The sequence below is a fragment of the Aulonocara stuartgranti genome (assembly GCF_965226115.1).
Source record: "Aulonocara stuartgranti genome assembly, chromosome: 2".
Lineage (NCBI taxonomy): Eukaryota > Metazoa > Chordata > Actinopteri > Cichliformes > Cichlidae > Aulonocara > Aulonocara stuartgranti.
Window position 1 is genome coordinate 9,660,001 of NC_138940.1, and position 11,211 is coordinate 9,671,211.

Consider the following 11,211-nt stretch of genomic DNA (forward strand, 5'->3'; position numbering starts at 1 on the left):
GGTAGCGTAGCTCGTCGACTGGTAGCTCTGGGAGCTCGTCGACTGGTAGCTTTGGAGCTCTGGGTAGCTCCCCCAGCTGGGTCTAGACTGGGTCTAGGGAGTAAGTAGCTCTGGGAGCTCCCCTTATTATAAGGGTTCCGGTCGCGCGCGTCGAAGCTGTGAATGTGAATGTGTGTGTGTATTGTTTTAATTAATGGAGCAAGCTGAATTTTCACGGTCCAATAAGAGACTGAGCTGCTCCTACTGTGTTTTTCTTTTACTGCTATTCACTGACGTGCTGGTGAGTTGAGAGAACGGTCGAGTTCCGTCTCGTAAAGTTCACACCGCTTTTGGAAATAGTCCGAAAGTAGAAGGGCGTGTGAGCAACCACTCTCGTCTCTAATACCAGCGAAGGTGATAGCAGCTGTATTGTGTATATATTACTTAAACAAAAATAAGTAAATACATAAATAAGATGGGTAATCAAGCAAGTGAAATTAAAACTCACTCCTGCTGACGAGCAGTGGTGAGAAAAGAAAAGTCCAGACGCCGGACAAAAACAGTGTCTGTAAACTGAGAGATTTAAGAAAACAAAATATAAACAGTCAGAAGAACAGAACTCAACTGCCAGTTTAGTAAAACCAGAAGACGAGACACTGTGCAGTTCCCACAATCCTTTTAGTAAACCATCACTCACTCCTGCAGCCGCATCTGCAGCACCACCCATATCAGGAAGAACTTAATAATCCCTTATTAAGTGAAAACTAGAGATCAAGGTAGTCTGAAGTAGTTTAAAAGGGTTGAAAACAGACCCCACTGAGTAGATATAAATATAAAAAGTACGAAATAAAGATGAAGGGAAAATTACAGTAGAAATTATCTTTAGAGTATTTGAAATTAATAATAGCAAGGATAACAACCTGTAAAGTGATATTAACAATGAAACACAGTTGGCATGATGACCATGCCCAGCATGTATAAAATGAATATAAAGCAAATAATTCACACGAAAATATTTTAATAAAATAAATAAGGTATATTAAGACTGTGTCACTGTTCAGCCAAGGACAGTGTGTGAAAAGGTAACTGTCTCCACCTTGGGAAAAGGATGATTCTGCAGGTCATCTGAAGCCCTTGATGGATACAAAATAAAATATAAATAATATATTATAATAGAACTGCCTGGTCCGCCATGCAACAGAGAGAACAAATGTGACCGCAGATTGGATGAATTCTAAATTATCTGTTTGCTGAATAAGATGATCCTAACTAACAAATTGGCTCAGGAGTAGTATAGTGGTACACACTGATAAAATATTATAATATGCTATTGCTGTCATATAAGACAAAGGGTATAATATGAACAATGACATAATATTAATATGAAGAGGCACCTTAATCGGTTATGATGTGAGGTGGATAATTGTTAAGCAGTAGTCTGCATCAAGCTTAAGGTTTGCTGAAACTCAGTGTAATGACATGTGAGATGAAGACAATACGGAGAATAACTAAACTAATGAAGTGCATAGAGGCACTTGACCAGCTTGAAACTTATCATCCTAGAATGACACATTGCTGAGATATAGAGCACACCTATCATAACAACCAATAAGCAAAACCCTGTAGACAACAGCTAAAACTACAGGATTGAGAAGCTGAATTAAATATGTAGACACTGCTAAGCTGATGAACATGTTCCACATTTTCTTTTCTTTTTATTTATTTGTTTCTTTTAGAGCAGAAGCTGCTGTAACACACCCAAAGAAAGACTGTAGGTCTGACCAACCGTCTCAGTCATGGGCAAAAAGATGTCAGTCAATAAAATTCTAAAAGATAATTTGACGAAAAATATATCAAGAGATAAAAGATAAAACAGTCCAGTGTCCCACTTAAGAATTGTATAAAAACACACAGTCCCAAGGCCAGAGACAGCTATGACACACGGCCAAGTTGCACTCCACATGTTGCCTTTAACAGGGTTAGAAGTTGTCCTTGGAGACCCACCACCCTGCAAGCATATAGTCAGTGGTCACTCAAGCCTCTGCAACCCAGCTGCCTTTAGGCTGTGGCATATAATAGGCCCTGGACTGCACAGAGAGACAAAACGACACACTTAATATAAAATTCATAGCGCAAAACCAATCCATCCCAATCATATCTGATTTCATCACATTACATACCTGCACAGAGAGACAAAACAAAACAGCAGTGGTTGTAGTGTGGGCTATAAGTAGACCAGTGTATCAGTGCAATCAAGTACACCTGCCTCTAATTAGTCCAACCTCATTCCAGCCATTGGCTCACCAAAAATGTGACACACACAAAACCACTCCCAACCCAGTGCAACTTCACACAATAATATGGAGCTGAATTAACACAGGCACATTAGTCTACCATGTTACAAGCTGCATGCTATTAAAAGCCAACATATGCAGACTTCTGCCTTGTTCGGGTGGCAGCATTTTTCTTTTTCTTTTGTGTCCTGACACGTTTATGTTTTTTGTTTTTGTTTGATTATTTTGTTGGTTTTGGAAACGACTTTAAACGAACTTGTGACCATACTTGAGAATAACAGTGACACATAGTGATTAGGCATATGATTGAAAAATGCCTAGGTTTAGAGCTGTGAGCTATGAGCTGTGAGCAATGCAAAGTTAAATATATATATGTATAAATGGGAAACAACCCTAACTTGAAAGTTTGAAATGTGTGAGATCCATGAATTGTTTGAAGAACTAGAAATTATTCAAAACTGCCTTAAGTGAAAATGTAGTGTTGCATCTATTCTCCCAAACCAAGACAAACAAAAAAGAAGAAGCTTTCTGTAACTTCAAAATAAGGCTGACTGTTGACAACAGACTAAAACACTAATCCACAGGTGGCTATCAGGAACAGAGAGGCGAGAAAAGTCACAAACACCAAGGCTGCAGACAGCCACGCAGAAACAGCAGATAACATAGAGACAACGCCTGCTAGAACCGTGGAGAGGAAGGTCACTTCACACGAGATTGTTGCGCATGTGAAATACACAAAGATAAACAAATAACCATTTATATAGACAGCCAGTATGTTTTCTCTGCTGTGCATCATTTTGCAAAAAATCTGGAAAACCAGAGGAATGATTACACCAACTGGCAAACCAGCATGCCAACCTCTTACAACGCCTACTGACTCTTTCATTACTACAGGCAACAATTTTGCTGACAGAGCAGCAAAATAGGCGGCACAACAGGCAAACATCACATTGATGGCAGTAAACACACATCAGATTCCACTGGATGTGTTGAAAAATGAACAAAAAGCAGCAAGCACAGCAGAGCAGGCAAAATGGCTAAAACACGGTGCAGTTCTGACAAACGACTTAATGATGTGTTGTGGCAAGCCAGTGTTGCCAAAATTCCTCCACAAAATGGCGGCATTAGTGACTCATGGCTGTACGCATTTGTCAACGGGGGGACTGACCAGTATTGTCAACTCTCATTTCTACACTGTAAATTCTACACTGTAAATTTTGAAACCTCAGCAAAACAATTTGTCAGAACATGCATGACGTGTCAAAAATATAATGCTCAGGGTAACCTGCGACCACAAAGAGGCCGTTTTCCAACTCCGCCTCATCCTTTTCACACAATTCATATGGATTTTATTGAACTAAGCGAATGTCAAGGGTCAAAATACGCCCTAGTGGTTATAGACGTGTTCTCAAAGTGGCCGGAAATCTATCCAGTGAAAAAGGCAGATGCAATTTCAGTAGCAAAGTGCCTGTGCAATCACTTCATACCCACATATGGCATTCCAGCTTTGATACGGTCAGACAACGGCACTCATTTTGTAAATGATGTCATCACTAAGGTCTCTGAAGCACTCGGTTTCAGCATAAAACACCACTGTGCTTATCACCCTCAGAGCACAGGCCTTGTAGAGAGAACTAACGGCACTATAAAACAAAGGCTCAGGAAATGCATGGCAGAAACAGGAAGGCCGTGGCCTGAATGTTTGGGTTTAGTGAAAATGTGGATGCGCTTAACGCAAGGCTCCCATAAACTAACTCCATTTGAAATCATTCATGGCAGGCCGTTTCCACTGCCTAGTACCAGTCAACCAATAGACAAAGCAATCAGAGAAAACACATTAGCAGAATGGATGTCTAAGCTATTGGAAAACAAAGAGATCATTGTACATAATCAACAACCTGATGATGTTTCTCCAGTGTCTTGCAGACTAAAGCCCGGTGACTGGGTTCTGATCAAGGTGCTCCAAAGGAAAAACTGGAGCACACCCAGGTGGGAGGGGCCATACCAAGTCCTCCTCACTACACCGACCGCTTGCAAAATTGCGGAACGACCATCCTGGATTCATCAGAGTCACTGCAGGCGAGTCAGTGAAGCCATCTAAACACAGCTGACAGCAGGCTTGCCCGCTTGTTGTGATCTCGCCCGGTGGAGGGGTCAGCTTTCCTGGCCGGGGGGTCTACTCGCGACAGGAGGGTGTGTTTCGTCGTCATGAGGTGGTGGCTCTTATCAACTGCAGCGGCCCTGACCATGGCCGGGCTCCTCACCTTTGCTTCCGTGAGGGACAACAAGTCACGCTACATGGAGAAAAGGCAGACACTGTATGACAAAGGAAAGTACACCAAGTTTCCCCATGGATACGCCACTAACTTCTGGTGGCAGTTTATGAACACTACAGCTCACTTGAATAACAAAACTGACTGCTATGCATGTACCCATATGCCCCTATCCTCGCAGACGTCTGGCCTGTGGCCGTACAGCATACCTGAAGATCGCAGTTGGTGTCTGTTGGGCCTGGCAACACATCCAGGCTATGGTACTCTTTGGTCCAAGGCCAACTACAGCATCCCAGCGAAAGCAACCTGGAGGTCATCATCACTCACAAATGTGAACTGTTCCGGACAGACATACCTACTGACCTGGCCCCAAGTCTCAGACCCACTGCCTGATGTAATTCTACTGAACAAACTGAACGCATCACAACTGCCAGTATGTGTGATGAACAATGGCTCGCGGGCAGTGGGGGAGCTGCCTACTCACCTATGTAAGTCCATATACACTTTCTGCCCACCAAGGAACGAGAGGAAGTGTATGGCCTGTTCAATCAACGCCACCTGTGCCAGTAACACGACGCTGATGGGCCTAAGCTGTCGCTCCGACTACAGCTACCGAATGCCACTACAAACAAAGACTCAGTACCAGACAGGATGTGCACGGACGGCACCCAGCAGCAGAGGAACCAGAGTTTTGGCTGACTGGTACTTCCTATGTGGCAACAAGGCTTATCTGTCACTCCCTGAAGGTTGGGGAGGTCTGTGCGCCCTGGTGGAATTATCAGATCACGTTTTCTTCATGCAAAGTGTTGCACATCATCCAAGCAGCCGGCAGAGACGTGAAGTGGACATCGCCTCCCCCAATTCTTTCGGCATTACTGTGGACACTGGAGTGCCGGGAGAGTTTCGCATCTGGGGAGGTGGAGTGAAATTCTTACAGAGCTTGATCCCCGGCATCGGAGTTGCCGAGGTGCGGGATCATGTGGAAATCAACCGATATGCTCTGCTACGACACATCAACTTGACTAAGACCCTGGGAACTGCCTTAGCAGGAGAACAGCAGGCCATCAGAACGATGGTGCTGCAGAACAGACTGACACTAGACCTGCTAACAGCATCACAAGGAGGAGTTTGCAAGCTGATCGGGGAAACATGTTGCACTTTTATCCCTGATGGATACGAAACTGGAGGAGACATTTATGAAGCTTTGCAGAATTTGACCGCTCTGCAAAAATATGTCACTGACCACACACCTGGAGCAGCTACAGCACAAGGCTGGCTTGACTGGCTGTTCAGCGGTTCATGGCTGGCTGCTGTAGCAAAGCCATTTTTTCTTCTAGGTCTCATCATGATAGCACTGCTCATATTAGTGTTGTGTGTGTTGCCATGCCTAAGAGTAATGATTTCAAAGATGATAACAACTACAATGACTGCTTATGTTGCCGTGCCTGAAGAAGAACAACATCCCGTTGCAATTCTGTTAGAGGAGAACTTGTACTAGCTGCTAATAAATGACGTGGTGATTAAAAATGACTTGTCAAGTGATCATGCACTGATTAAAACATTAGTAGGTTATGCAAGTTTTCATGCTTTTATTTTTTTTTGAAGTCTTGACTTTTAAACATAAAGTTTTTCATTTTTATAACGTTTTCATACTCTTATTTTTTTGAAGTCTTCAGTTTTAAATATGAAGTTTTCATTATTTTACATATAAAGTTTTCAATTTAAGGTTTGCATCATTTTAATATAAGGTTTTCATCCTTGTATTTTTTGAAGTTTTCATTTTACATATTAGGTTTTCATCATTTTTAAATATAAAGTTTTCATTTTACTTTTCATCCTTTTATTTTTTGTAAGTTTTCGTTTTAAAATATAAGGTTTTTATCCTTTATTTTTTGTAGTTTTATTATTTTTTCTTGTTTATTCCACTTGTTATTTCATTTACTATGATTTTCATTTACTATGTTTTTCTTTTTATTATTTTCTTTTGTTTTATTCTTTAGACCAAATGACTGCCATTTCTGCTATGCTGACATTTTGAAGATTTTGGAAGTTAAAAAATTGCCTAAGATACTTAATAAATAACCTTCATAGACAATTGTTGTATACATTTAAAATAAGTTAAACAGGAGGGAATGTTACAGGAAAAATGATTCTATGTTTCTTTACCTTCTTTTAAATGTACAAAGATGCCTTTTGTCTGCCCTTTGCCTATGGTTAGATTAGTTTAGAATTATCTTTTTAGACTTTCTCAGCAAAGACATACTGTTTTGGGACATATTGTTTTAGATTGTTTTATCTCTCACAGCCTTCTCCCAGCTCTCTGCTGACGAGACTAGTGCCACATATGGAGTTGTTTATTTTATTTGTTTTGTATTTTCTTATCCTGTTCTCACTGTCTTTCCTATAAAAATTACCAAGCCACTGTGCATGGGGTGAGTTGTTCTTAGCAGCTCACCCGTGTACACGTTTGATAAAGAAAGTAACTTTGTCTCATTGTGTCTTTATTTCTCCTGGGTCTTTTACAGAGTTTTCCCCCAACAATATTGTTAGTGAAAATATTGTCAAGTAAGGTGGCACAATGTGGTGTAATTCTGCTAGGCCTGGTTATTTTAGGATGTAAACTCAAACTGTACATAGTGTTTAGGAATTCGTCGGTCATTTTATGCTTTTTTGGATTCAACAGGTCAATATTAAAATCACCACAGATAAACATAACTTTTTGATTTGTTTTAGAGAATATTTCCTCTATGAAGTCATTAAATACTTGAATACTAGAGCCAGGTGTTCTATATATACAGCTAATTATTACATTTTTTTCTTTTTCCTTATAAATTTCAATTGTTATACATTCTAGTAAATTATCAATTACAGTTGTCATACTTTCTACCACCTTGTAGTTTAGGTTTTTATCCACATACACAGCTACTCCCCCTCCACTCTTGTTCCTTCTATTTACAAAATTCACTTCATATCCCTCCAGTCCAAAGTCCATTCCTTTCTCCGCATTGATCCATGTTTCAGAAATGGCAATAATTCCAAATGGATTTGTCAACTCATTTAGATATTCCTTTATATTGTTGAAGTTGGCATACAGACTTCAGCTATTAAAATGGATTATTGATAATTTATTTTCCGTGTTGATGGTGTGCTTAAACTGTTCATCAGTGAAGTAGCAGCAGTTACAGCTGATGTTGTAGAAGAAATTATTTTCCGGGTCTATATCCTTTTCTAAGTCTAGAACATTATGGTCTGTGTATCGAAATGTTCTCAGTTCCAGATTATCATAAAGAGAATTCCAATGAGTCATGTTGATATTGTTGTCGGATGCAGATGAAGTTCTTTTGGACTGTGCCATGTGTTGTGTTGTGTGTCACGTCACATGTGTATTCATACCTCCAGAGTAAGTTGACCTCAGTATTTGTCCAGCTCTTCCATATTTCTGATGACCAACACTTTGGCTTGTTCCGGTGTTCCATTGAGTTTAATGAATACTTTGCAGTTGGTGGTCCATGTATTTTGAATTTTTCCCTGTTTCTTCAAGTAACGTGCTTTCCTGGCAATGTCCGCATTTCTTTTTATCAGATGTTCGTTCATGAAGACATCGGATCCTTTCAGTTTCCTTCCTTGTTTTAACAGTGCTGTTTTCTGTTTTCTGTTTGCAAATCTCACAATGATGGCTGGTTTGTTACTGTCATTTTTTCGGGGTAGAGGGTGGCAAGCCTCAATGTTGTTATAATCCACTTCCACACCTTTGGACCGTAGAAAGGTAACCACTTGATGCTCCGTGGAGTTGACATCTTCCTCTCCTGGCCCTCCTACATTGTCAGTGGCGACCGCCCGGGCGTATGACCGGGGTTTGATGCGAAGCCCCGTGATGATAACATCGTTCATCCGGGTGTACTGCTCCAAATCCGCCACTCTGTTCTCCAGGTACGCCAGCCGCCGATCCTTCTCGGCGTTCTGGATGCGGAGAGCCTTAACTTCCTCGACCAGGTCCAGGATGGCTTTCAGCTGCATTGTTATTGTTATTATTGTTGTTAGTACTGTTGTTGTTATGATTGATATTGTTACTGTTATGATCAGTTTTATTATTATTATTATCATTATTAATTTTTTAATACATTTGTTTATCTTTATTATTATTAGTAGTAGTAATGTTGTTGTTTATGTTGTTATTGTTATTATTATTACTGGTATTTTTGACATTATTATTATTATTTTGTTGTTATTGTCATTATTAGTAGAAGTAGTATTAGTTATATCATTTTTATATCAGCCTGGAGTGAACAACATGAAAGCATGGATCCATCCTCCCTCACATTCACAATTCAGGCTGCTGGTGTAATCGTGCGGGGGATATTTTCCTGGTACACTTTGGGACCTTTAAATGCTACAGTCTGAGTATTGTTATGACCACAGTGTACCCTCTTCTGATGGCTGAAAGTAAAAGGGGGTCCAGTACCGGTTCCGGTACCAGGCCTACTGACAATTTAACATAATGTAAAATGGTAACATCGTAAACATAATGTTACAATTTAACATAATGTAAATGGTAACATTGTAAACATAATGTTACCATTTAACATAATGTAAAATGGTAACATTGTAAACAGAATGTTACCATTTAACATAATGTAAAATGATAACAATGTAAACAGAATGTTACCATTTAACACAATGTAAAATGATAACATTGTAAACAGAATGTTACCATTTAACACAATGTGAAATGATAACATTGTAAATAGAATGTTACCATTTAACACAATGTAAAATGATAACATTGTAAACAGAATGTTACCATTTAACATAATGTAAAATGGTAACATTGTAAACAGAATGTTACCATTTAACACAATGTAAAATGATAACATTGTAAACAGAATGTTACCATTTAACACAATGTGAAATGGTAACATTGTAAACAGAATGTTACCATTTAACACAATGTAAAATGGTAACATTGTAAACAGAATGTTACCATTTAACATAATGTGAAATGGTAACATTGTAAACAGAATGTTACCATTTAACACAATGTAAAATGATAACATTGTAAACAGAATGTTACCATTTAACACAATGTGAAATGGTAACATTGTAAACAGAATGTTACCATTTAACACAATGTAAAATGGTAACATTGTAAACAGAATGTTACCATTTAACATTATGTTAAATATAACTAACGGATTTACTTTACCAAATGGACCATCCCGGCCTTGCCGTATTGGTCTATTTGATTCACCTTTGTTTTTATTGTTTATTTTATTTTCACTTGCTACACATAGGACAGACATGACTGGGGGAAAGAAAGGGGAGAAAGAAAGAGGGAAAGAAAAACAGCAGGGAAGAGGAATGGTGATAAAGGGCAAAAAACAAAAACCAACAAAACAAACAGACAAAAAATATATATATCAGTCACTTCAACTCAAAGAAGTCCAGACGCTTTTCTTTCCAAGCTCCTTTGACTGACTGTTAGGACAACTTATTTATTGCAAGCATGCAGTACAAGAATAACTCGATGTTTCTGACTTTGCATTACGAATTGTTTACCCACTGACAAACATTTCAAATGAAATTAAATTAAAAAACAATTTGTGGTAACCTGATTTTAATTCAAAAAGAATCATTAACAACACTTCTTGTAATGGTGTCAAAATCAGCCCAACTTTTATTTTCAAATGCAAAAAGTAAAAGAAAATGAGCCAACATACTGGACACATATAATTGTCAATATAATTGTTTATAAACAATTATATTGTCATCATTGTTACAGATATGGAAACTTTATTAACAATTTGTCCAAGTAAAAAAATGCCCTGCTAATTGTTGGGGTTTTCTCTCCTCTAGCCCTTTAAGCTCTTCTTTACATCCCCCCACCTTTTCTTTTTTCTTAATAATATAACAATAAAAACAATTGGCTGCATTTTAAATGTGTCAGATCAATGTCTTTATTCAAGAATACAAGAAATGGTAATAGCTGCATGTGTGTTTGTGTGTGTGCATAATATGCATACTTTACTTGTTGGATCCAAATCCCACAAGGAATCAAATAAAACAAGAAGACAAACAAAAACAAAACAAAAATATATTTCTCTCCCTTCCCAGGTCAGGTTCACAAAAGCATTGCAGCTCTTTATTCCTCTTGTACAGCTCCAGAGTCTGTCAGCCAAAAAGAAACTACTGAGGTTCCAACACCCAGTGTTTCTGTAAACACAGATGAAAATGAACAGTCATCCACATCTAAAAGATTTGTAGATTCGAGGGACCGGTATAATACATCTAGTACATCTTTGTTTAAACCTCAGAACACAAAAAGGGAACAAACCATTGTATACAGATTTAAAAGTGCGCAAAGCAACGAACAGTCACCCTCTGAAACAGCTGAGGTTATCACAACCATTGTTTCTGTAAATACACAGGAACAGTCACCCACCTCAAAAAGATTAGTATATTCAAGGGACCAGTGTATCTACTCTGGTCAAAAGAATCCATGCTTCGTACTGATGTCCACAATTCTTTTTTATTCCTCTCACAATCATGGAGCACCGTGAAAACTAGAAACGAGTAAAATAATATCAATAGCACATATGACATCCATCTCAGCCACTTATTTCTTTTCACAAGGTGCACAAGTGCTTAACAAATAACAGCATAATGTT

The 11,211-nt window shown here is 38.8% G+C and overlaps 1 protein-coding gene across 2 annotated transcripts; it reads left to right on the forward strand.

The window, feature by feature from the left end:
• Positions 1 to 4,419: 4,419 nt before the first annotated feature.
• LOC309689936 (uncharacterized protein) lies at positions 4,420 to 7,029 on the forward strand. Of its 2 annotated transcripts, XM_082506644.1 has the most exons (3): positions 4,420 to 6,189; positions 6,295 to 6,399; positions 6,445 to 7,029. In XM_082506644.1, the coding sequence occupies exon 1, from the start codon at positions 4,482 to 4,484 to the stop codon at positions 6,042 to 6,044; it is 1,563 nt and encodes a 520-aa protein (XP_082362770.1). In that variant the 5' UTR covers positions 4,420 to 4,481; the 3' UTR covers positions 6,045 to 6,189; positions 6,295 to 6,399; positions 6,445 to 7,029. The 2 variants fall into 2 exon arrangements, with proteins under 2 accessions (XP_082362770.1, XP_082362771.1); XM_082506645.1 differs by having other exon boundaries at positions 6,295 to 7,029.
• Positions 7,030 to 11,211: the final 4,182 nt, after the last annotated feature.